Source organism: Barbatula barbatula (genome assembly GCF_947034865.1).
Source record: "Barbatula barbatula genome assembly, chromosome: 12".
NCBI lineage: Eukaryota > Metazoa > Chordata > Actinopteri > Cypriniformes > Nemacheilidae > Barbatula > Barbatula barbatula.
In genome coordinates, this window is record NC_136775.1 from 14,325,874 (window position 1) to 14,353,276 (window position 27,403).

Genomic DNA, 27,403 nt, shown 5'->3' on the forward strand with positions numbered 1-27,403 from the left:
GTACAAATACGTAACAGTAATGGGTCACATTTTTGATTGTATGGTGTTCTTGGAACTGAAAATGGATCTTTGACATTGACTATTGTACCCTTGTGAGGGTATTAAGTTACCTCCAAAGTGCCATAAAGATCATTATCTTTAGTTATTAACCACAAGACGGTGTATGAAGGAACCTGCTTGTACACTCATTATCTAAATCTCAATCTTTGATAAGACATTAATTATTGCCATGCACATGTTAAATCCCTTTTTTGTTTTCACATTATTCAGCTGACAGGACATTTTCATCCGTGTGCAACATGCAAAATTACTCAATGGTCTGGAAGGATGCCAAAGTTCACTACATTTACCCACCCCATCCTCGCGGAGAATTCTTATCTCCTCACTGCTCCCTGACATCTACACCTTCATCCACGCAGTTTCACCCACCCTCTGTCATTCATCATCCGTGAGTTTGCAGGGAGCCGGGGGAGATTATGAAGTGGAAGCTGAAGTTGCCGAACCCTGGTCTGGAGGACAGAATTCTGACCCACGATGAGCTGGAGAGGCTGGAGGTGGAGGAGGCAGGAGACAGGCCCAAGTGGGATAACAAAGCCCAGTACATGCTTACCTGCGTGGGCTTCTGTGTGGGACTGGGCAACGTTTGGCGTTTCCCCTACCTGTGTCAGAGTCACGGAGGAGGTGAGTGCTTTCTTGGGCTTCTGGGCTGCACAGATTTATGTAGCAATAAACCTTTGTGTGGTTGGTTAATATGTGAAAATTGTTATATTGATCATGTTTTCATTCAAAACACAGTAGTCTTACATAAAGTGATAAAATGGCTGAAGAGAATAATACATAAAGAGAGAGAAAGAGAGAAAAAGCGACAGATGTAAAAAAAAGCATCCTCACCTTTGACCAGTAATCCTTTTTATGTTCCATATAAACTACAGCATTTGCTGTAAACAGCCTTTTAAACGGAAAATGTGCTGAAGTTCACAACGCCCAGACCAATTTACATCCACCTGTCCTTATCCATCCTAAGGTTTACTATATCTAAAATATATGGGTGTTTCTTTACCTGCGGCCACTTTAATTAAAACGAACAGACTTCTTTTGTTGTATTAATGTTACATTAGCTTTCACCATTAATTCTTTCCTGTTTTTCAAATGCCTTTCATGCACACAGTTGATTATTGCACACATATTTTCCCATAAATCATTGCTATTAATCAGCCTTTACGTTTGTCATTGGGTTTTGAAAATACCTGAACAACTAATAAGAAGTGCTTGTCAACGTTGACAACACAGTATGTAGTCATTTAAAAAGTACAGTGTTTTTTTAGGCATGCACCCCATATGTAAGTTTTGGCCGATATCGATAACCGATAATCCTTTAAGATTGGAAGTGTATAACCGATATGTTGGCCGATATACAGTCTCTAAATTTTAATATAACATTCTCTAAGACTGAATAAAGCAAGAAGTGGACAACTGCTTTAATTTGAAAACATTCACTGTAGAAAACAAGGGAACCATTGGTTCTATTTTCCCCCTAAGAAATCATGTGCTTGCTTTACACTAGTTAACGATTCTTTAACCTTCAACTTTTTCTGCTATATTTTTTAATTAATAAACAAATTATAGATGTTCTTCCAGACAGCCCAGTAAAATGTTCTTAATAGCCGCACGTTTAACAGGTTTCCAGACTGAAAACCGTCAAATAATATGCTTTTGTTCCTATACTTTAAAGATTCATTAATACTGTATCTACACACTTTACCTACATCAACAATGTTTTGCTAATAACAGTAAGTGAATGATGATGACAGAAAGACAGTACTGTACTGTTTTTTAACCGTGAGCAGCGTGCAGCTGAAGATGTTTAACCGGAGAAAATTATTGATAATTTATCGGCTATAATATATCGGTCTAACCGATGCCGGTACGATACCGATATGGCCGATAATTTATCATGCATCTCTAGGTTTCAGAAGGACAGGGACAATATACAGTATATATATATATATATATATATATATATATATATATATATATATATATATATATATATATGTATGTAGAGAGAGAGAGAGAGAGAGAGAGAGAGAGAGAGTATACATAAATAAACATGTATAAAATAGTATAAAATTAAGAATGTGAAAAATGTTTTTAGAGAGACATTTTAGATTAATTTCTTATAGATTTACAGCTTTTTAACAGCTCATATAATTTTCCCTCATGAGATGGTTATTACAAGTTCAGCCCTCATTTAGTGTTACATTAATTTTCACAAGTTTCCAGTAAAGCAATAAATGTGTGTAACACTTTTACCAAGGACCTTCGCTCAAGACTAACTAGAGTTCTTGGCAAGATCACATTAAGTGAGAAGAACTCATGAGAGGTCACAACCTCTAGGACAACTATTAACAGATGTGCTAACAACTGGCAGATAATGGCATCAGTCCTGGATTCATAAAAACTGAATGGAAGTATACAACTGCACATGAAAATAATAGTATAACTGTATATCATATAGGCAGATGTAAAACATCAATTTAAATTGTGGCCTTTTATTTAAAATCAAGGCCAACGAAAGCAGACAAGTGACGTATCATCACATGCTATCACTCGAGATAAAATGACTGAGGAAGGGAAACAAATTGGTTGATAAGCTCTTTTATGAAATCAGAAATGCTGACTTTTGACCCTGCATGAGGAAAAATATTTGAAGATTAGATTGTCTGAGGTTGTGTCCGACACATTTGTGGAATGACAAACAGCCAGCCACTGAATGTGAAAATGATAGTTTTAAACGAACAGTTCACCCAAAATGAATTTCTGTCATCGTATTCACTCTCAAGTTGTTGCAAATCATGTAACTAGTTCTTGGCCACCATTGACTGCCATAGTAAGAAAAATGACTTTGCTCTGTTGAATACACAATTAGATATTTTGGAAGAATGTAGTAAACCGTCTGGGGCACTTTTGATTACCATTGTCATTTTTCCAATGGTGGCCATCATGAAGTGTTTGGTTACAAGGATTCTTCCAAATATCTTTTTCTGTGTTCATCAACTTGAGGGTTAGAGAATGAAAGACACAATGTTTATTTTAAGTGCTAAAACTTTCATTTGACTGTGTCTTTCCTTTCAGGTGCCTTCATGATTCCTTTTCTGATCCTGCTGGTTTTTGAGGGCATCCCTCTTCTTCATCTGGAGTTTGCTATTGGTCAGCGGTTGAGGAAAGGCAGCGTAGGGGTGTGGAGAACCATTAACCCTTACATGCTTGGAGTTGGTGAGCAAACACTTACAGTATTGACAAACACTTACAAAAAAGTATATATTTTTAGCACTATCATTGAAAAGTTAATGGTCAATTGCTCATTCCCATTTTTATATATTGAATATTTTACATATATTTTTATTATACGTTTGTCATATAGAACACTTCAAATGCAATCCATGCTGGTTTAACGGTGCTCCAGAAGAATGTCCTGTTGCATTTCAGAAACGTTTGAAGAAATTACAAGCAACAAAATATTTATAACCAATTCAAAATGTAAAACAAATATCTTTAAGAATAAATCACATTTGTAAGATTTAAAAAACGAATAATAAATAAATAAATAATGAAACGGAAAGTGCTTCTGGACCAGTGTTTACAAATGTACAAATATTTAAATTTTAATATTTATTTTAATATAAAATAATATTTATTCTTAATGTTGAAATTATAGAATTATGGTGAACTCTGGAAAAAAACGATTGAATGGTAACACAAATGTTAAATGTTGTGAAGATAAAAATGTAAATAAAATGTACTCATTTTCATCATCCAATTTCATGATGTTTCTCCATGGGATGCATTTATGCTAACTAGTTTCTTCATCAATTGGTCATCCATTTTTTAAAAGACATTTTTCAAAGAATTTTTGTTTTGTAACTAAATAAATAATTAGATCTTCGGATGAAGAAGATTTTAAGATCATTTTTTTAAAGAAAAGCATTTCAGTATTCAGAGTTATCAAAATAATAACTAGGTCACAAATATCCTGTAAAATGGCACAAGAAGGCCATTAGAATTAATCTTGGCCATGTGTTCGTTCTGGTTTGATTGAAAATAATGCAAGGAATAAGAAAAGACGTCCTCTTACAATCCTCTATCGATGCAGATGGCAGACTTTTTCAACCAAAACGCCAAACACACATTCTCAAGAAATCTGACCCACAACCTTAACCTTGCTGGTATACCTCTAGCTACACACTGACAAATGAATCTGTTCCACAGGTATTGCGTCTATGTGTGTGTCCTTCCTCGTCAGTCTGTACTACAACACCATCATAGCCTGGGTCATGTGGTACTTCTTCAACTCATTCCAGGATCCATTGCCCTGGAGCCAGTGTCCCGTCAATGCCAACAATACAGGTACAGTTCATACAGTATGAGCTCCGCATGAAGAGCACGTCAATGATGGATGTGTTTTAAAAGTGCTTTTACAGACTGCTCAAATGCACAATTGTTTGTTGGCAGGACTCATTTCAGAGTGTGAGAGGAGCTCACCTGTGGATTATTACTGGTATAGAACGACTCTCAATACTTCAGCAGCCATAGATGAGACAGGGGGTCTGCAATGGTGGATGGCACTCTGTCTGGTCTGTGCCTGGGCAGTGCTGTATGTCTGCTGCATCCGTGGAATAGAAACAACTGGAAAGGTAGAGCCGCTCTACTCAAAATAATGTTCCCGTTGGCCTGCTTATTGTATCTACAGGGATTCAACTAGATATGTTTTAGTTGAGATAAAAATCTATTTTTTCGATTTTTGGCACACTCCGGTTTGCCAGTAATAGATTTGAAAGCATGAGCAATGTTCATTTGAATGCAAAGGTTATACTCTTTATATCATACGAATGCTATAAATGAATGTAGTCATAAAAAATACAGATTACATTGCTATATCGTAAGGCCACACGCTCATAAAAATGGCAAACAAAGGACACGTTTACAGCTTTACAACTCCATGTGAACACTTAAGCAGACAGTTTTCTTTTATCTGTGCAATACTAGAGTTATAATCCCTGATGTTTATCTCGAAATCAGCTGCTATGTTCTCCAAGTTGTGTCACTCCCAAAGTATCTATCATTATATTATACTGTAGAGCTTTTGATATTCACATGCACATTTTATGTAATAAAAGAAGGTCAGTTTTACACGCTTCAATAAGGTGTCTCTTCTGTAGGCTGTGTACGTGACTTCCACGTTACCGTATGTCGTTCTCACCATCTTCCTGATCAGAGGACTGACTCTGAAGGGATCGGTCGACGGCATTAAGTTCCTTTTCACGCCAGACGTAAGTGTCAAAATCACCAAACATTTACAGTGAATTCAATTTCATTTCGTTTTAGTAACACTGTCAAGACATACAAACACAAAAGCATTGTGCTCGTGTTCACAGTTAAAGGAGCTTGCAAACCCCCAAACTTGGCTGAATGCAGGAGCACAAGTGTTTTATTCATTTTCTCTGGCTTTTGGGGGTCTCATCTCTTTCTCAAGTTATAATTCTGTGCAGTAAGTGAATGTTTTTTATTGGGTTTGTTTTTTCATGACCGTGGTCCAAAAAGTTTTTTTGGCCACACTTTGCGTTTTATAACTGAAACAAGTGGTATTTGTTTGTAGAGATATAGCACAAATACACAAGGAAGGGTTTGGTGACTTCTCACAATTTCATAATTGATAAAAGTTATAAAAAAGCATTTTGAACTTTCTTTTTATTGTACGTAGTACCCTGTTTAAATGCGCTTCTTATAAAAATAAATGACACATTGGAAATGTCATGACATCATGTCTTACAAAATGAGTTGTTTTCTTAAGTGGTGAAGTTATGTCGGTGAGATGCATATTTTATCTAAATGGAGCTTAAACGTCAACAGATCTTCTGGCTGTAGAGTTTCTTCAAGGTCTGCATTAATAGTTTATATGAGCATTCCTTATTGCTAAATAACTTCTGCACACTATTACTCATAATCTATAGGGCAGAACAAGCACATGCCATGAACACTAAGTGAGAAAGACAAGACAATAAAAATATTAACAGCTAGAAACAAGCATAAACACTAAAGCGCAGCCATGTAGGAAATGTGAAGACTTGGATTGTTATTGTGTTTCAGTTTCAACAGCAATAACATTAATGCAATTTATTTTGTGACATAGGTTTCAAAACATTTGTGGACCACAAATAGCCGAAATAATGTATATATTTTTATTTAAAACATCAACTCTTGAGTTATTTGACACATTATAGGCAATTTAGAGCACAACAGAGATTTAATCTTAAAGTAGGATGCAAATACATCAAAAATAAATCAATTTCTTTCTTTCTTTCTGTCAGTAATAACTGCGAGCAGGATGCAGTCATTATCTCCATCATCAATGCCTTCACATCCGTCTATGCTGCCACTGTCATCTACACCATCATTGGTTTCAGAGCTACAGAGAGATTTGATGACTGTTTACATGGGTAAGTACTGTGTCATATAATAACAACACTATCATCAGAAACCTTTTTTATGGAACAAAATGATTTATGGCATCGTTTAGATAAATGTGATATGTTTGTTCAAATACAGGCGTTAATCAGATTGTTCCATAAAATGACTGTAATAAAATAAGTGGCTTTTGATCGCCGATCATTCTACTATACAATAATAGAACTTACTTTCAGGAACTTATTTGGTTAAAAATGTATGCACCTATCTTACCTCTACCCTACAGAAACATCTTGACTCTATTAAACACATTTGAGCTGCCAGAGGGAAACATCACTGAAAGCAACTATGATGCTGCTCTTCAGACTCTCAACGCCTTGTCCCCAGACATCATCTCCAACCTCACACTTAAAACCTGTAATCTCAACACCTTCCTCAGCGAGGTACAATAACCCTCTTCAGTTTGTTATTTCATTTGCTCCTATACAGATGAGACTTTAGTAAGTTTGCAAATGAAACACCGCTGTCCTTCTGAAACTTTGTATGTCGTTGTTTTTGCAGTAGATCATTATTATTAGTCGCCCTTTCTGTTTGTCACTGGGTTTTGTACATATCTATCTATTAAAAAGATTTAGCTTGTTAACTTTAACAACTTCTCTTGTATGACATATCGCTTATTGCTCCCTGAACTCTTTGTTAGTCGCTTTGGATAAAAGCGTCTGCTGAATGACTAAATGTAAATGTAACAATACAGTATTTAAATATTTTAAAAGTACAGTGTATCTGAAAAACAGCGAATTTGGACATCCAAGGTTTCAGAAGTACAGTGAGATTATAAAGCTTTAATATTGTTATGTTTATACAAATCCTGTTTTATCGTAATTAAAAAGACAGATTTTCATGTTAAAAGCTAAATTTTCCATGAGTCAATGGTAACATCTAAATTTTTAAATTGGCTCAGTTGAGGTTTCATAAACTTGTTGGCTTGTAGGCGTATGTGAAATGTAACAAAAATTACATTTTAACTAAACCTTGTAAACTTTTAGATGCAACAAATCATTAAATCATTTTACGTTGTAAAGGACTGAAAGCTTTATAGTGTTTAAGCAGTTGGCAAGTAAAATCATGGCTGCCGCCATGATATCATGACATCGCTTGACATGCTCAGCACCAATAACAGCTCATAGTCCAACACAATCTTACGGTAAAAATGTAACTGTTTTACAAAGTGGCTAATTTTAGCTAATTCGTACAATCTCATTCATACATTTTATCACCAGTGACGTTGGGGTTTCAGTTTTTTTTTTTTACATTTTGTGCACTAAACACTAAAGCGCAGCCATGTCGGACATGTGAAGTCAGTGATTGGAAAGCAATAACATTCATGCAATTTATTTTGTGACTTAGTTCGCAACGTACCAATTCCATCCACCTCGTAAAATAGTTATGAATTCCTGTCCTGGCATGATGATCACCACCAGGGCTTTTTACTCAGACCGGCCCACCACAATGGGTCGACACAACCAACCAGTACACCATCCTTGCGGTCCCTGTAGATATGCATATCTACTGTTCCATTCCCCCAAAAACCTACAAAGCTGAGAACTAAGTGCCATGGACGAGTGTACTCACTCTCTCTTGACTGACTCCCTGGTGATAGACCTACACCTACTTGTGGTGTGATTCGCGCAAATTGAGCGTTAGTAAGGGAAGCCAAACAATCCAATAGTGGGATGAGACAGCGGGGTATTACAGAGCTCACGCCGCGCTGACATGTCATCTGCGCGATTCAATTTCCTATCGCCAACCGATGGGCAGCGTGGCACCAATCAATCCGCTGCACTGACCAATTAAAACATATACAATGTTCATTTGGCGCCACTCATTTACATTTTACCCATAAATCTCTGCTATTATTAACATAAATAATTGAGGTAAAATGTCTAGGCGCAAAACGTACTACAATAATAAAATTAATTACCTGAACATGTAAACTGTCCTATATAATTTCCAGGAGGTTGGCGTGCTCCTCAAGACTACGATATTGGAAGTCATTGAAGTTTCTGCTTTGTACAGGTCTTTCCGTAGCCGCTATAGTATAGAGTCTATACATATGTGCAGTTCTTCAAAGTATCGATGCAAAACACTACCGTTTACTTGTACACTATTAAAGATAATAATAAAAAAATATTATGCATTTCATCCTGATTTCCTTTTTTCTTCTGTAGGGAAAAACTGATAGACTTGTGTAAATGTAAACAAATGTAAATGTTTTTAAGGAATTGAGGGGTTTCTTTATTGTACATTTGAGTGTACGGTTTGCGCTGTTTAAATAACGTGTGCGCTGACGAGGTGTCATCTGGCTGGGCGATTGAATCGCGCAGATGACATGTCAGCGCGGCGCGAGCTCTGCAATACCCGCTGTCTCGTCCCACTTTTGGATTATTTGGCTTTCCATAGTTCGCGCGAGTTGAAAAATCTGAACTTTGGCGAAAATTCTCGCCGCGTTTACGAACCAGGAGCTTGCTCTAGTAGGGACGTGATTATGACATAGCGAGCGGAGGTAGGAATCCAAAACAACAATGAAGGACTGCGCCTCTGAAGCATTTGATGGACCCAGACATGGCGCCGAACGAGTCTACGTCGTTCTTCAGCCTTCCATAGCACATAATGCGCAGCTATCCTCTCAACTAAACCCATGTCCACCATTTCGCAATTAGACGGGCGCCGCCTGACAGAAGCCCCTCCATGACGCGAATGAAGCGAGTAAAAGCAAAATGTTCACCCTTCCAACTAGACGCTAATAGCGCGATTTACTGCGTTTGGTGTGAACACTCTATAAGACACTGACTGCATCTGACACGAGAAACTGGGGGGGTGGAGTCTGTTAAGAGATGATTGGGCCAGCCCAGTGTCAGTATGGAAAATGAACCAATGGGCCGCTGTCCCTGCTTTATGGGCCGGTCGTTGGCCGATTAAAAAAATATAATATTATATTATATCGGCCCCCAAGTGCGTCGGCCCACCGGGCATTTGCCCGGTATGCCAGATTACCAGTCCAGCACTGATCACCACAAAAAGTTTACCATTCAGTAAACACATTTCACCTGCATGGAAACTGCAGCTATTTGGTCATTTTTATGGTACTGTGAATCATTATTTGTGTATTTATCTCTGTACAGGGTGTAGAAGGAACAGGCCTGGCTTTTATTGTGTTCACTGAGGCCATCACAAAGATGCCTCTGTCTCCTCTCTGGTCTGTCCTCTTCTTCATCATGCTTTTCTGCCTTGGCTTGTCCTCCATGTTCGGCAACATTGAGGGTGTTCTGGTTCCACTCCAGGACCTAAATGTCTTTCCTAAAACATGGCCCAAAGAGGTTCTTTCAGGTATTATACTAAACATATCTACTTTGTGACCATGATACTTACAATATAACGCCTTGTGTTATCTCATACAAAAGTTAAGTTTTGTTTAATTCACTGCAGTGTCTTTAAGTATGTATGTGGTTTAAAACTCTTAAACTGTCATTGCAGGTGTGACATGCGTGGTAAGCTGTCTGGTTGGGTTGATCTTCGTGCAGGGCTCTGGGAACTACTGGTTGGCCCTGTTTGACAGTTTTGCTGGCTCCATCCCTCTCCTCATCATAGCGTTTTGTGAGATGATCGGAGTCGTGTACGTCTATGGTATAGACAGGTAGGTGGAAACCAAAGGGTTTTACTGTGCAGTGGTGTTTCACTCTTTTGCCCAAACAGTCAAGGTAATTGCGAGGTATATTAAATAAGACACGTTGGGAACCAGTTAGGGTATGACAGGGGAAGAGAGATATTAGAGAAATTAGTTTTACTAAAACAGAATACATTATCAGCAATTCAGATGTGACTTGACAGTTTTTTTGAGATAATACACATTGAGTCATAAATCTTTTTCTGACTAGGTTCAATGAAGACCTGATATTTATGATTGGACACAAGCCGAACATCTTCTGGCAGGTCACGTGGAGATTCATCAGTCCTCTTATCATGTTAGTCATCTTAGTCTTTTACTTTTCCACCACCGTCACCAAGGAGATCTTCTACAGTGCCTGGAGCCCTGAATCGGTAAGCTTATCGAAATGTACCTATTAACGGGATATACCACAAACTGTAATATGCAAAACTGAATTTACCATGTTTTTTTCATTTATTCAGGAAAATTTCCCAGCGCTAGAAAAGAAGCCTTATCCGGCATGGATCTATGTAATAATCTTCCTACTAGCCGGGATTCCCAGTTTGTTTGTGCCTGGTAGTGCTGTTTTCAGAGCCATACGAAACTACTGCTGCAAAAAACATCACACTGACAGAGTGCAGGAACTCGACTCCATATCATACAATATTCAGGTTGAAGAGAAGAAATCACAGAATCTCAAGAGCTAACTTACAAGAGCTCATTTTTACAGTTTTACACATGTTCAAGCTTAGCTTCTCATCCCAGGTATATATAGTTTGACAGATGTTTGTTTGCGTTAACTGCCATATTTATTGTCTTTAGCAAAAACGTACTGTAAACTATAGAAACAGCCTAAACAACGAAAGCCTCAAATCTTTTTTTCAAAATGTAATTGTGGTTTGTTCTCTTACCATCACATTAACAAAACACAAACCAGAGGACTTTTACAAACAGTATATGGTTAAGTCTTATAAATACTGTCTATTCGTTTATTTATGTTGTATAATATAATTTGAATATAATTTTGCATCTCTTTCAAAGCATTTAAACTTTAGAGCATAAATGTACAGATCATTCATTGTATTTATTTTTATAACAAATAAATATAACAAATTGTATTTTGAATCTTTTGTGTCACTTATTTTTAGCCATTTAAAGATATTTTTAATGGGATTATAAGGGAATTTGTGGGCATGTTTTCTTGTATGTAAGTGCAGACAATATTTCGCTCTACTAAACAATTGCATATTTATTTTTATGATTATATTATTTCAAGTCCAATAACGTGGCTGTTCTTGTACACGTCTGATATGAATGTCAGGTGATTTTCTCTTTTGTTTTAAGAGTGTTAAGGGATGGTTCTCACATCTCTACTTTGTCCTCTAACCTGTTGAGTTGATGGTATCATACAGATTGCTTCCTGGGGAAATTTACCACATGCCAAAAAGAAAAAAAGACCTGCATTTGAAGATGATGCATTCACACTTAGGCCCCTCCTTCCCTCGACACTGAGGGGAAACAAATGTGTAGGGTAGCAGTGTCACCACAGAAAAGCTCATGATTTCCGGGGCCACCTTCAGACTCAAATGATGGATGTTCAAGAGAACAAGTGCGTAGACCTTGTCGAGAAAACTGACACCAAGAACGCTGACCAAAGACCCAAATGGGACAACAAAGCTCAGTACCTGCTCACATGCATCGGATTTGCTGTTGGTCTAGGAAACGTATGGCGATTTCCATACTTATGTCAGACCTATGGTGGAGGTAAGGGTCTGCTTAGTGTGGTCCTGAAAGTCTTTTTAGTACATTTAAAGCTAACTTAACACAAATGGCACAGAACTGTGAGCTGCCTAGTGCAATTTGGTAATTTATCAGCATGTTTGAAACAGGAAGATGATGTAAGACCAGACAGGAAACAAGTGAGGCTGCTCTTCACTACATGAGGCTAAACAAACAAATGTGTTTCTTTGGAGATTTTTGAATATCAAATCATGTAAATATCACGAGAACTATGTATTAATGAAATATACATACAGTATATTATTTATATGTGGTGTGCTGGTATACATTAGACGTGTCCTTGTGCAACAAAACTTTGACATTCTTTATAGACAAATTTTGTTTTGCTTCCTTATTAAATCATTCATGGAGGGCTAAAATATGGAGAATCCCAATAGTTGGGTTTAAATTCAACTATTCTGGTTTGTTTTAACCTATAAATGGGTTATTTGTCCTGTTTTTGTCCTCTATTTGTTGTTTGCATTTCCCTATATTTTTTATATTTCACCCCATTGTGAGTTAAACCAACCCAGCATTTCTTGAGTTGACACACACAAACACTCAGAATGTGTTATGGGCTTGTAACACATCGGACAATGTCTAACAAAAATAGATTGTATTTATAAGACTCCAATTTCACACTTAAAAGCTTGTTTTTAAGGTTTTCTCTTATTCATTATCATTTTTGTCCTGCTTTTCGAATTTATGTCAGAAATCTGACAGAAAGAGACTGTTTCTCAGGTAAAAACTTTCAGAAGCATCATGTCGATTGCTCCTGTGCTTCTGGCGCCCTATCTTCTACCATCGTTTCCATTGTGGTTTTGTGATCACAGCTTGATTTCCTTTACAAACACACGTTGTTTTACAAATCAATACAAACTTCATCTATATTAAGCACACACAGACAAATTATAAGTAGATTTTGCTGTTTTGCTGTTAAATAGTCTCACAGGCCTAAAGAGTTGTGAAGGCCTCATTTCACAACCACAAAGGTGAACATTGCTCTGTTTCCGTTTTAAGTGTACGTTTGTTTAAAGTGATACTTCAGGCCCCATGCTTTACTTACTCTAAAGGCATTTTGAGTGAATGTGACATTCTTCTTGAAGAACACTGCATTCGGAGTTATAATACCAGTTATAATACCACGTATCCTTTTACTTCCAAGCGGTAGAATGGGAGTTAATGGGGGGCAATGTTTTGAAGCTCCAAAAAGTGCATCCATTGATCAAAGAATGGCTTGACAGGCTTGTTCTTCCGGATGTTACACATAATCGTTAATAGTGTTGTCAATATGGATATTTCTCCTAAACAAAAGCATCGATTAGCTTCAGAAGAGCTTCAGAAAATTGGCCCCCATTTACTCCCATTCTACCGCTTGGAAGTAAAAGGATACGTGGTATTATAACACCTGCACTATTAACCAGATCAGTGTCTTCAAATATTGATGTCTTTTGAAGTGTCCTTCATGCAGTCTGGAATACTCAACGATTTTAATTTAATTTGTACTACGTGATTTTGAATGTCACGTGAACCGGAAGTTTTTAACTTCTGTATTCTGATTGTAAGTTAAATTTCAAATGAGAAAAATTGTGGGCATGGCTTGTCTTTTTCATGCCAAATTGGTTGTATATAGAAAAGGGACCTTTTCATTTTGAAATGGAACTAGCATCAGATTTTAACCGAAGATTATGAAGAGAAAGAGAATGACCCACACTGATAAGCTATTTATAATAAACACTGCAACATTTTATGGAAAAAAAGGAATTTAAATATTTACTTTCACAGGGACTTTAAAAATACTTAACACCCTCAAAATTCGTACAAATTGCCGTGAGATTGTGTACTGTAACCGTAACTTATGTTGATTTGGACCCACAGGTGCCTTCCTCATCCCGTACCTCATAGCTCTGTTTTGTGAGGGTCTGCCCCTGCTTCATATGGAGCTCGCGATCGGACAAAAGCTCCGGACCGGCAGTATTGGAGCCTGGAACTCGATCTCACCGTACTTGTGTGGTGTAGGTGGGTAATAGAACAAGTGACTGTAAAAACTGTTTAACTCATATCTGTGGTCTGTATGTATCAATGGCAACAAGCTGTCGGTGTTGCAGTCAAAATGTTTTGTGTTGCGGAAAGAAAACAACCTCTGAGAAACTTACTGCATTAAAAATCCAATCTAACAAAATGACTCTTTGACTTTTGATGGTTTCGACATCTACACACATGTTATCTAACATTTCTGTGGGCATGCAGGTCTGGCCTCTTTGACAGTGTCCTTCCTTGTTGGCTTATTCTACAACACCATCCTGGCATGGGTGTTATGGTACTTCTTTAATTCGTTTCGTAACCCACTTCCATGGGATCACTGTCCTACTGCACTAAACCTCACAGGCAAGTTACAAACACCACAGAAACAAACATAATAAACACATTTAATGCACATAGAAAACATATTAGTGCAGGTAAATCATTGTGTTTTTTTATGCAATATTCTGTCATAGTAATTTACCATTTGCAGAACATATTGAGGAGTGCAAACAGAGCACGCCCGCCAACTATTTCTGGTACAGGGAGACTCTGAACATCTCTCCAAACATTGAGATCAGTGGGGGCATAGAGTGGAAGTTGGCGTTGTGTCTGGCTGCAGCCTGGTGCATAGTTTATTTATGCTTCATCCGAGGCATTGAAACCATCGGAAAGGTATTTAAAGTGTCCGTTTTGTGAGATCTTGCTCTCATTACTTCATATTACGTAAAACAACGGTCTTAATCAATACTCTGAACATTTTATGTCGCAGGCTATATATGTGACAGCCATCTTCCCTTATGTGGTGCTCACCATTTTTCTGATCCAGTCATTGACTCTACCAGGTGCTGCTCTTGGAATACAAAAGCTCTTCAGCCCAAAAGTAGGTTTTAAAACACAGAGCTTTTAATGCAGTTTGTGACAAATGATGTGAATGGTTAACCCGTTTGTTTCTGCTGACAGTGGGAAACATTAAAGAACCCAAGGGTGTGGTTGGATGCAGCCACTCAGATTTTCTTCTCTCTGTCTTTATCCTTCGGTGGCCTCATTGCATTTTCCAGTTATAACCCACAGAAGTAAGAAACCACCAAGCAAAACGTGCATGTAAAAACAACACTTTAACACAACTGTCATTCTTCTGAGCTCACCAGTATCATGCGTGGATTTAAAAGACAACTCCCACATTAATGTTTTAACCACATATTTTCATCTAACAAAATATAGAACCAAATCGAGTAGCATTTATTTCAGGGAAAGCTATGAAGTTTCAAATGATAAAACAATAAAAACGGTGTATTATTGAATATGAAGAGATGTATTTCGTCACTTTTAAATGTCATAGAGGAATATTGTTAATGTTATGTGGTTAGGACACTAATGTGAAAGGAACTGATCTCGGAATTGATTCACGGAATTGTATTTTTTTATTTAACAGAATTTTCATGTATTTTTTTATTGCGGATTGCAGAAATATACTGCAAATACATGTATTTACGTATTTCTTTTACGACCCATCTGCTGAAATATTACTGTTGATTTATTTTTAGAGTGTGCAATGGTCCTGATAAGGGTTGTTTAAAAATATTTGTTAACAACTTGGAGTAATAGGTTGAATAGAAACAACGTTGAAATGTATTTATAAATTATACTTTTTTTTAAATAGTTGGTAACAATTTACAATAAGGTGCTATCTGTTAACAATGAGTTAACTAACATGAACTATCAATGAACAATACTTCTACAGCATTTATTAATATGAATTAATGTTAATTTCAGCATTTACTCATACATTATTAAAAGCAAACTTTTTGTCTGTTAACATCAGTTAATGCACCATGAACTAACATTGACAAGTGTTCATAAATGTTAATTGTTAGCTAATGCATTTACTCATTTTAACTAATAGCACCATATTGTTAAGTGTTACCATTATTAAGTGAATTTAGTAATCAAATAAAATATGTCACGCCCTTAGCCTATAAATACTTTCTACCGATGAATAAAGACACCTGTTAAAGTGCAAAATCTGTACCTAAATTCTCTGTGCTCAGGAACAACTGCGAACGTGATGCTGTCATCGTTGGCTGCATCAACAGTTTGACATCCATCTATGCATCTATACCCATCTTCGCAATCCTGGGATTCAAGGCACACACTAATTATTTGGAATGCGTAAACAGGTGACGATAGCAGTATCACCACACTAATAATGAAATGTTGATATTGTGCGAAAGATTTAAAGTTTGTCCTTTATCCCTTCTTTTCAGTAATATCAATACTTGGGCGGTTGCTTTAAATATTTCCGATCACAATATAACAGAGGCAAAATATGATCTGTGGGTCACAGATCTGAATTCTACTTTTGTCAAAGAGCATCATTTGAAGATGTGTGATCTTAATGCATTCCTCAATCAGGTAAGGTTGCATCTGATAAGTCAAATGCTCTGTAGTGTTTTTTTGTTACTGTAGTATTTCGTTCAAAACTGTTTTCTGATATGTGCTGATCTGTATGTAAGGTAGCAAACATTCATCTGCAATGTGTGCGTCTGTGTATTTTGTATACCCAAGAGTGCCTCAGGCACTGGCCTGGCATTCATCGTGTTCACAGAAGCGGTAACAAAGATGCCAGGTTCTCAGGTTTGGGCTGTTCTGTTCTTCATCATGCTGTTCACTTTGGGACTGTCCTCTATGTTTGGAAACCTGGAAGGGGTTCTCACTCCTCTGTTAGACCTGCACATTATACCCAAAAGAATCCCCAAAGAACTTTTAACAGGTATAAGGTCAAATGACTTTAGTCAGTGTACAAAAGAAAAATATGATTTATTTTGGCTTTTTAGGTCAAAACTTATCCACATACATAATTCGGTTTACAGGTCTCATATGCCTGGTTTCCTTCACTATCGCCTTGATCTTCTGTCAGCGCTCTGGAAACTACTGGCTAGAAATATTCAACAGCTATGTGGGGTCCGTCCCATTGCTGGTCATCGCCTTTTTTGAGATCATAGCAGTGGTCTGTGTCTATGGTGTTAACAAGTATGTGACTGAAAGCATTTTAAGCCTTCATGCATGTACAGAGCAATATAATGAAGAAAGGCTTCTTCACATGGTTAAATGTTAATGTCCGTTCCTTAATAATTTACTGATTACGGGATTATATATCAGGTTCAGTGATGACATCGAGTGGATGACTGGACGGAGGCCCAACCTGTATTGGCAGGTGATGTGGAGGGTGATCAGCCCCCTCATGCTGCTGGTGGTCTTCTTTGCATATGTGGTAGTTGAGGCCCAGACGCAGCTCACCTATAAGGCGTGGAACCCAAATCATGTATGACACTTTGATCTATGATTCTCTTAGATAACGTTTTTGAGAATGATGATGCGATTTTGTTTTACATTCTTTACCCCTGTATCCTCAGGTTGATTTTCCAAACACAGAGGACCAGCCGTATCCTACATGGGTCTTTACCATTTGTGTTCTCCTGTCTGCTGTGCCATGTAGTCTTATTCCACTAGGGGTGCTCTACCGCTTCATCCAGTTACTTCATAAAAACATAACGGATGGAAACACTGCTGAAGCTTATGAGGTTGAAACTTAGGGATTGATGTACCGTTAGCCAAGGATGCTTTTTTCATTCACAAAATCTCCAATGGAGAATGTTTATTAAAAAATGTAATGGTAAAGCTGAATGGTAACAACATGCAGCATTCATACAGGGTAGTATTATCAAGACTGTATACTCATCTCTGATTATTTCAGAGGGAACAACTTGAGTTTTCTATAGGAGACCATAGGAAAAAGATATGATGTGTTTATAGACAATGTATGCTCGTGTAATATCTCATGTCATCTAATTGCATACTCTGCATTTTTTTTTGTTAAAGGTCCAGTGTGTGATTTTTGGGATGTTCTATTGATAGAAATGCAATATAGTCTTCAGATGTGTATAAAGAGCTAACACAATGAAGCGTTATGTTTTTATTACCTCAGAATGAGCTATTTATATGTACATACACAGTGGCGGTTCTACATTGAATTGCACCCCGGGCGAGAATTATGTCATATTTTTCTTGACCTAAACTACAGTGGTACAAATTGAATTTGTCATTAAAATGTAATTGTACCACTGTAGTTGAGGTCAAGAAAAGTATACATGACATTGTTATTAAACAATTTGACAGAGTATTAACACTTAATGATATTTTACTGACATTCAATTTGTACCACTGGAAAAAAAGGTGGTCAGAAAAAGATTCATGACAGTTATAATGGCCTCATGACAGCCAATGTCAAAACCAATATGACAGTTAACCCAGCTGTAGTGGCCTTAATTCATTTATCTTCTTATTGGTTATTTGTAATCACGTGTTTTGTTGTGTTCACTTCCGTTTCCTTTATATCCGGTGTGTTATATTGTTTGTCGTGGTTGGTAGGGGGTGAGCGATGGGATGGCCAACTTTCTGTTGACCGTACAAGTAAAATGTTTGTTCTGTCAAATAAAACAACTGTGACGCGTACAGAAGTGTCCCTGTTTCTCAGTCTCTAAGGCAATATGGTTAGATGCCGAAACACCAGCTAAGTAATGTCTTACATTCAATTATTAATCTGCTATGTCATGTTTTTATGACAATTATGACAGGTTAAGATGTATTGGTTAATGTAAAGTTGTCAACAAAGACCTCAAACAAACAATATTTGCATTAAAAATGTCATAATTGAGCGAATGACACTTAATGACAGTTGTCATAAACATGCATAAAACCTTCATATTCATGACATGTGTGATGTAGCAAATAAATAGCAAAGGTTATGTTCGTCTTAGAAACTAGCTACAGATTGAAAAATTCTGTTTGCTCATTACGGGACCTTACGTTAACCCAACTGATAGAAATAAATAATAATAACTGAACTTGTAACAGTTTTGTTGCAAAGCACAATATTATGGTGAAATTAGATCTCGTGTTTGTTGACTTAAAACCAAATTTGTTGTATAAGTGTTGTCATTTCTACCTGCCCTGCGCGGGCCTCGAACCGGCGTCTGTCCGAATGTGATTCGGGCGCTCTAACGACTAAGCTAAACACCGCAGCGTCCTTTCACACTGCAAAAAGGCTAATAAACGGTAATTACGATAAACGAAAATTAGCCCTTCAGATGACAACATGGATACAGTAATCATAACACAGAGAGAACATTATAGTTGCATACCTTTATCTTTTCAGCATGCAGGGGCGCCAATTTGTCAATTCCCCACACAATGAATGAATGATAGATAATAGATAACCGATTTGCGCCCCCCACATGACATGAAAAAATGCCGCCCCGGGCGACTGCCCGGTTCGCCCGTGCCTAAAACCGCCACTGTACATACACGCGGCTCCCCCTTACATAATTCACGATGTTCTGTCTGTAGTGTTTCGAAAGGGAGGGGAGGGGGTGTAATGAGCAGTTGTATGCAATGCGCAACCTTGCCGCTAGATATTACCGACTGGACCTTTAAAATATATCTCATTTTCAGTTACAGTTTATATTGTATGTATTAATTTCCATGAATATTCATTCAAATCGAATTGACAGCAAACTTAGCTTAGCTAGGCTAACAATGAGATATTTATCGGCACACATCTTGGTTCAGTAAGTTATGTCATTTGCATTTCTAAGATAAATGTATTGAATATATCCTGATAATTTCCATGACACACCACATACAGCTTTCCAAAGAGGTAATACGTGGATGTATTGACACAAACAGAAAGACTCAACAAAGCAAAGAAAAAAACAAAAAGAGATGAAAGTAATCGTGCCCCATGTCAGACTTCATGTTGACTGGCTGATAAAAGTGACAAATACTGTGTAAAAATACAACTTTGCCATCCAATACTCTTTACTAATAAAGGCAACGGCCATATAATTGAGTATATTAGTCGTAAACATAACTTTAAGGCAATATTATGGCAAAGCAACAAAATTAACATGAATCTGAATCATTACTGTGCCATGTGTGCGTGTGAATGAAATCTGAGTGACAGGGTGGTCCTTTCATGTAATGTGAGGGGAGAACGGTAACATTGTCCCCCTTTTGCTGTCACGTGCTGTGGAATATGCTGGCTGCTTTTGTCAGCCTGTGACCCGTTCTGCTTTTCTGGCAGTTTCATTCAGCGGTGCCCTCATGCACTGAGATGTTATCGAGCCTCTCACAGTACGACCGCTGGGATTCAGGCCTGCATGGAAGCATCCCCACCTGGGCCACATGGCACAGGACAGCACATATTTAAGACACAGCAAGATCTCATAGCAAAGAGAGCTTAAAAGAGTCAAATATCAGGTGATTTTTATTTCTATCTTATTTCGTTTTTTCAGATTTGCGGTGTGTGTAAATATAATCATTGCATTTTATTTTACACCCTTAATTTGTTTACATAATATTTAACATAAAGGTATTTATGTACATTTCATTTAACATTTAAAGATAAACAAGCGACAAGCTTTACAAAAAACTCGTATTTATTAAAATACAGACGTAGTGTTGTGCATGTGCAATATAATGAACTATAACCAAGCTCTATGAAGTATTTCACTCATTCATTATTCACCCTCATCAAAACCATATGACACTGTCAATAGGGGTCAGTGTACCAAACTTCTTCAAAATATCTTCTTTTGTGTTCTGCCGAAGAAAGTCACACAGGTTTGGAAAAATATGAATATGAGTTAATGGGGTTTTTATGGGGGGTGAACGATCCCTTTAAATATCATTGGTTAATTTTTTCATTCTATGTATACAGTAGGCCTCGTTCACTGTGATCTATGCTAAAAGCAAAACATTTTTGTATTCTATATCTTTGGGTTCTATACAAAATGGGTTTCTTTAGAATTGATTTGTGAGATGGTTTAGATTTTGTGAGATGATGTGGACTTGATAGAAAAGTGCTCTTCTTATGCAGAATGTCTCTCAGAACAGAGAGACCTCAATGTGCTGGTGCTGTCATGGAGTTTGATCGAGATAATGATAGAGATTCGCCTGTGATGAAAGCCAGGAGCATGCCAAGTATGTTTCTTTACCTCTATAATGCTTTTCGTACAGACAGATTTATTTAGACCAGAACAGTCTCCTCCAAACAAGTTAATAATTCAGTGTAACACATTTTTTATCTATAATTCAGCCATGAATAATTCAATTTCAAAAATATATAATTCAATTTCTATACAGAACAAGTCAAGCACCACATTAATAAAACAAACCTATCTTCCTAAAATACTCTGTAAAATTTGTTTGTTTTCGACCTGCCATGAAAAATGTGTAACTCTACAGATGTGCACACATATGACATTGAGTGACCCTTTATCTCGTAGGATCAGCCCTCATCTACCTCAAGGGCCCCAAGTTTCTCATCTATGTGAGTGGAGCATTATCTATGTGGGTAAGCAGTCCTTTCATTTCTGCCATGACGGGATGGCACTCGGTAAGCAGGGCATGAGCTTTGGCACAATATTACATGTTTTCCCGATGCTTGAAAGATCATACAAAAGATTTAAAAAATGTTACCTGATGTATGATGTTGAGCAGAGCGTTTCTCTTTGTGTGCCAGGGAGATCGCATGTGGCATTTTGCCATTTCTGTTTTTCTTATCGAGCTGTATGGACATAACCTGCTGTTAACTGGCATCTTTGGACTGGTGGTGGCTGGGTCTGTGCTCTTACTGGGGGCTTTGATAGGAGATTGGGTTGACCGCAATCCAAGAAACAAAGGTCAGAATTGTATTATCAAATAAATACAATATTTCTCATATTGTTGCATATTTGCTTTTTAATTTTTGCTGATCAAATAAAACCGAGTTACTAAATTAATTTAGTTATTGGAATCAATTTTCTTTTAGATTTTGGTGTTATATTTTTATGACATTCACTGTAAAGAAATTAGTTAAAAATATAGCATAGATTTCCCCCTCTAAAATTATAGAACATAAGGATAAATATTAAATATTTTCACCATTTTTCTTATAAATTTGTTGTCTTTTTTCAAAAATAAACTGTTATAAAAAAGAAATCTTGTGAAAACAAGCTGACATTTTCTGGTAGCTGTTGCTGTCTTTTTCTGTAATTTTACAAAAATATTTTATTTTATGTCGAAAATCTGTCAAAGAAAATAATTTGAAATGATTCAATTTATTTTTGAAATAACAGTTTTTTGTTGTTTTGTTAAAGGGTTCATAAACATTGTGATATCTTCTTTTTCTCTCACATTAGTGGCCCACCTATCCCTGTTCATTCAGAATGTCTCAGTGACCATCTGCAGCATTGTTCTCATGTTGGTGTTCTCTTACAAAAAGCGCATTGAGGAAATTTGGGATGGATGGTTAACTGTAAGTTCTTTTAACCTTTAACTTACCCAGCATATCATACTAAGATGTTACATTTGATCTTACTCTTAACTCTTTTCCCACAATAGGTGATATTTTCCGTAATTTATGACACAACGGTGCCCCACATATTTTGAAGTTTTCACTGTATGGGGTGCTGTTATACATCTTTTAAATGAGTACAGAATTTACAGGTTTCAAAAACAAGCAAATGCTCTATTTCTCATGACCGTTCTTTTTTGACAAAAACACAATTTTCTCAACTTTTTGCTTTAGAATGTAGAATTTTTGAAGAAACCTACCCACATTCATGAAGAAATAAAAAAAACATAAGTCGATTTTTGTTTGTTTAAAAGCAGAGGCTCTGTTCTTTCATTTGACATATTGTCTGTTTTTATTTTCATAAAAGAAAATATTCTAGTGGCCATGAAATTGTTGTGGAAAAAATGCTTCTGCTTAAACAAATCGCATACAGGGAAAGAGTTAAGAATGCATTAAGAGTTACATTCATGGCATGATGTCTCTGCTACTGCTTACACTCTTAAAATGGGTCCAAAAAGAGCCAAACTATGGATTAAATTACCCAGAATATGTTTATATTTGAGCCAACAACCCAGCATTCTGGGTTCAAATAACCCATCATAGGTTAACATACATCCCAATAGTTGGGTTTGTCACATTTTGAACCAATGCTGGGTCATTTTTAAGAGTGCATAGCCAGTCACTGCTGTAAATAAGCGTTCTTGCTGCAATGACACTGAACACAGAGTAACTTGTTGCATCACATAACTTACTTGAGGTGGTTTGTTATACGGTGGTGATCATCCTGGCAGATGTTGCAAACCTCGCCAGCACTGCTCTAACCATTGCCATCCAGAGGGACTGGATTGTGGTGATCACAGGTTATAATCGAGGTCACCTCGCAGGTATGAATGCTTTTACTGTTCATGTAAAGTAAAAATGATGATCAGAGACTACCGAGTCCAATTTAGAGCAAATTAAAAGTAAGCCTGCAGACTAAAACAGAAAAGTCGATGCTCTCCGGATGCAGGAATGAATGCGACCATGAGGCGGATCGATCAGGTGACCAACATACTGGCTCCACTTGCAGTGGGGCAGGTAATGACTCTGGCCTCTAATGTGGTTGGCTGTGGCTTCATCTTGGGATGGAATCTGGTGTCCCTCATTGTAGAGTTCATCTTCCTCACCAGAGTCTACCGTATCGTACCGGAGCTGTCTGTCAAACCACCAGTACTGGAGCATCAAAGCTGTTGGGGGAAGAGAAGAGAAAGAAAATCGTCACAAGGTCAAATTGTGTATTGGAAGTTTCTGTGCGCATGTCCCCTCACTATTACATTTTTGAGCTAGTTCAATATGATTCCATCTAATTGTAAAAAAATACATCCTCTTTTATCTAGGTAGAAGATTAGAGGGTCCACCAGCAGCCATTTCTGAAGAAAACACCACCAGCTTGCACTTAAATGAGCTATCCCGAGTACCGCCTTGCATCCACCGTTTGCGTGGGCTCCTCAGCAGATGCCGAGAGGGATGGAGGGCATATTACAAACAGCCGGTTTTCCTAGCCGGCCTGGGTCTGGCCTTCCTGTACATGACAGTGTTGGGTTTTGACTGCATCACCACCGGCTATGCGTATACCCAGGGAATAAGCGGCTCGCTTCTCAGCATACTAATGGGAGTTTCAGCTCTGGCGGGGCTTTTGGGTACTGTCCTTTTCACAAAGCTCCGGAAAGCATTTGGCCTGGTCAACACTGGGGTCATTTCCAGCGGCCTGCACCTAGGTTGCCTTATGCTTTGTGTGTGCTCTGTGTTTGCCCCCGGGAGCCCCATGGACCTCAGTGTGCTAAATTTGAGGAATGTGTCTGATGTGGGCGGGATGGCCGGAGGTCACCAGAGACACAGATACCCGCTGCGTGTAGGCAGCAACCAGCCTCTCCTGTCAGACCGCTCGTCCATTCACTGGACCAATAACACTGTGCTGTTTGAGAATGCACCGTCAGGGATAGAACCTGAGTCTTATGTTTCTATCATCCTGCTGTTCCTGGGAGTCATCACTGCTCGTGTTGGTGAGCAGTAGAGTACTTACCTAAACTTTACATTACTGTGCTAATGTTTTGTATTTTGCTAAATCTTTTGTGTGCTGCCTTAAGTTTTTAAGTGAAATCAGCTAATTATATTTAAAGCCTTCTATTTGCATCTCTAATAGCGTAATGGATTTCGTGTAGCTTATAAAATTAACTTTGGATAACTAATATCTCACCCTTCAAATACCGGCAGTCTTTATTTTCATCACATTTATAAAAGACAGATACAGCTGTACGATTATTTCCGAAAACATGTGACGCATGTAGGGGGGAGGAGGCGGAATTAAAGCACGTGCGCACACATTGCCAAGAAAACACAGACATCAGTTTCACTTACTGTTCATGTCCAGAATCTTTTAGTGCTGGGACCGCCGTTCCATCTATCAGTTCAAACGATCTACAAAATCCACCGTTTATATAACATTCATCACCCAAATGCAGTGAACAAACAACACAGCTGAAATTCGCTTGCTCTCTCTCTCAGAATTCATGATACACAGTTGCACCACCCCTTTAAAAACATTTCTTTACAGTATATGGAAAACTTTTCTGAATTTACTTAAGGTACGATTTAAGCGCAAATGAAAATGATATCATGAGATATTCCCCAACACGCCACTCCAAACCCATGTGCCTTTTTTAATAAGAATTTCGGAGACTGTTTTTTTCCATAAAGTCCAATTTAAGTCAATTGGGCCAAAAATGCATACGGGTTTGGAACTGTATAAGATAACTTTCTTTTTTGAAAATGTTTGGGTGAACTTTCCCTTTAAAGACAAAAGTAACATCTTTTAAAAACTTTTTGATAAAATGGCTTACGCTCAATTGCATAAAATGAATTATTCCTTGTATACAGTATAGCTAACCTACATAACTAAACTGTTTTGTAAAGTTTACTTTTAGTAAGTGTGATGTACACTAACACATACGACTGACCAATGTGTTACAGGTCTCTGGTCCTTTGACCTTACGGTGACTCAACTCTTGCAGGAAACAATATGTGAATCAGAGCGTGGGGTGGTGAACGGAGTCCAGAGTTCCATGAACTACCTGATGGACCTCCTGCATTTCCTCATGGTCATCTCAACCCCTCAGCCGCAACACTTTGGCATTCTTGTCACCATTTCTGTTCTGTTCATTTTCACGGGACACACCATGTACTTCCTGTATGCCAGGAAAGCCAAAAGGAAACAACACACAGATACATAAGCAACACAGATGTGCATGCGGATTTCTCTGTTCAATGTCGTGTGTTGGTTGGGCCGATTCTTGATTCATTTCAGGAATGCAGAGCAAGGGCTCAGGAGCAGTCCAGTACTCAGGTGAATAACAGCGCCTCCTGCTGACAGTCAAGAGAAACAGCTAAATTATTGTCAAATTGACATTTAGGAGAGCCAAACGTCTACTGGTAGTTAATAAGTTTGAAAATGCACAGTATTATTACAAGAACATGTGATAAACACAGCTGACACAACACCTTTTAATGGATTATTACAAGAGCAAACACCTTCTTAAATGTATCCCATTGTTGCCAAATATGGCTGGAATACACTACTTTTAAAATCTGAACAGATTTTATTTAACTAGACATCATACACTTGCAGACTTTTTGAAAGTTGCAGATAGAAACACGCTTACTGATCAAATCTGCAGACTGGCACAGACTTCCTGCAACAAGTCCAGACTGAAAATCTGAGCAAAAGTCTTGTAGTGTATTGTAGCCATTAGACACATATACACTTATGTATAATATTAAAGTAAATGTATAGATTTTACACATATAAAACCATCACATACATGTACATATGCAACATAATTTAAAAATATATCATAAATGTGACAAATACCTGTATATGAAATATTTATTTGAATTCTATTCGGATCCATAAATGAGTTTGTCAGTAGTTTGAGCTATAATGTTAATCATACAAGTGACAGACGGACATTCTGCATATCATTTATACTGTCAAGACTACTTTTTGGAATATAGCACACAACAATGAATATCGTCCAACAGACAGAAAGAGAAATCCTCTCTTAGCTACTTTTATATCTGTTTTTATTTCTTGTGGTTTTGACTGAATGCATAATCTTTTAGTTTTATCTCTAAGTTAAGAATTTGTGAGTTTTAAGAAGACGGCAGACTTTAAAATGTCTGTTGCATGTTGTGTCTTTCAATTCATCAATTTCTTTTTTGAGTTCAAAATCGATGCAAACAGAATCTTACCTCAGCACCTCACTGTTACGTTTTGAACTCTGGCTTGAACCTATTTGTGAAAGGTAACCGCATTAGTAATGGGTAACATACACGTACAGTATATCACACTGCGTTGCATCTGTTGAAATTGTGTTAATAATTAAATATGTGGATGCCATTTTTTTGCAGATCGTTTTTGTGCTGATATGTTTTGTTAAATGTATTAGAGGTCCTGTGTAAGTGTTAGACAGTTCAATGACAACAATAAAAGCGCTTTTCGAATACAAAGCATTCATTGGGTTGATGACGATAAATAATTAAAGAACGGCTGTTGAAATGCTAATTCTGGTCTGCGTCCACCAGATGTCTCTCTAAACCAAAGTACAATAGCAATCGCATCACAATAGGCAGTCCATAGGCGTATTCAACTTCACAGCACTGCGCAGTCAAATCGGCGTATGACATCACAGTACCGCGAGATAAAGTATGAGCACTGCATGCAAACTGCTCTCGCGGTACTCTGACGTCATTCACCGTTCGGTTCGCGCAGATCCCCAAAAAACCTAAAAGGCATTTCATCACTCGCTTTTAAAAATGAGAAAACAACTCTCCACATCGACTGAACTAAAATAAAACAATAATTGCGCATAAGAAAATGATATCAGCTTTCTACCGTTCTCTACATTTACTTACAAATCCGTCCAAAATTAAAAACGAACGTAGAAAGTCTTTAAAAACGATGATTTTTTTCTTTACAAAATGAACTGATAATAAAA

General features: G+C 37.5%; 3 protein-coding genes across 3 annotated transcripts; all 3 read left to right on the top strand.

Annotated features, from left to right (window-relative positions):
• Positions 1–268: 268 nt before the first annotated feature.
• slc6a19b (solute carrier family 6 member 19b) lies at positions 269–11,289 on the top strand. The gene is made up of 12 exons (XM_079469543.1): positions 269–681; positions 3,136–3,276; positions 4,270–4,407; positions 4,513–4,694; positions 5,220–5,330; positions 5,436–5,548; positions 6,369–6,497; positions 6,752–6,908; positions 9,648–9,852; positions 10,000–10,159; positions 10,401–10,563; positions 10,654–11,289. The coding sequence occupies exons 1-12, from the start codon at positions 477–479 to the stop codon at positions 10,876–10,878; spliced, it is 1,929 nt and encodes a 642-aa protein (XP_079325669.1). The 5' UTR covers positions 269–476; the 3' UTR covers positions 10,879–11,289.
• Positions 11,290–11,678: 389 nt separating this feature from the next.
• On the top strand, positions 11,679–18,486 carry LOC306902065 (sodium-dependent neutral amino acid transporter B(0)AT3-like). The gene is made up of 12 exons (XM_079470354.1): positions 11,679–11,935; positions 13,829–13,969; positions 14,201–14,338; positions 14,466–14,647; positions 14,745–14,855; positions 14,936–15,048; positions 16,024–16,152; positions 16,240–16,387; positions 16,541–16,745; positions 16,846–17,005; positions 17,135–17,297; positions 17,389–18,486. Exons 1-12 carry the CDS (start codon positions 11,758–11,760, stop codon positions 17,566–17,568), a joined length of 1,848 nt encoding a protein of 615 aa, XP_079326480.1. The 5' UTR covers positions 11,679–11,757; the 3' UTR covers positions 17,569–18,486.
• A 2,427-nt stretch (positions 18,487–20,913) lies between these two features.
• Positions 20,914–26,907, top strand: LOC306902137 (ferroportin; the record flags this gene model as incomplete). The annotated part of the gene is made up of 8 exons (XM_079470450.1): positions 20,914–21,016; positions 21,322–21,389; positions 21,558–21,717; positions 22,216–22,331; positions 23,128–23,254; positions 23,380–23,644; positions 23,751–24,412; positions 25,380–26,907. 8 exons carry the CDS (start codon positions 20,914–20,916, stop codon positions 25,637–25,639), a joined length of 1,761 nt encoding a protein of 586 aa, XP_079326576.1. The 3' UTR covers positions 25,640–26,907.
• Positions 26,908–27,403: the final 496 nt, after the last annotated feature.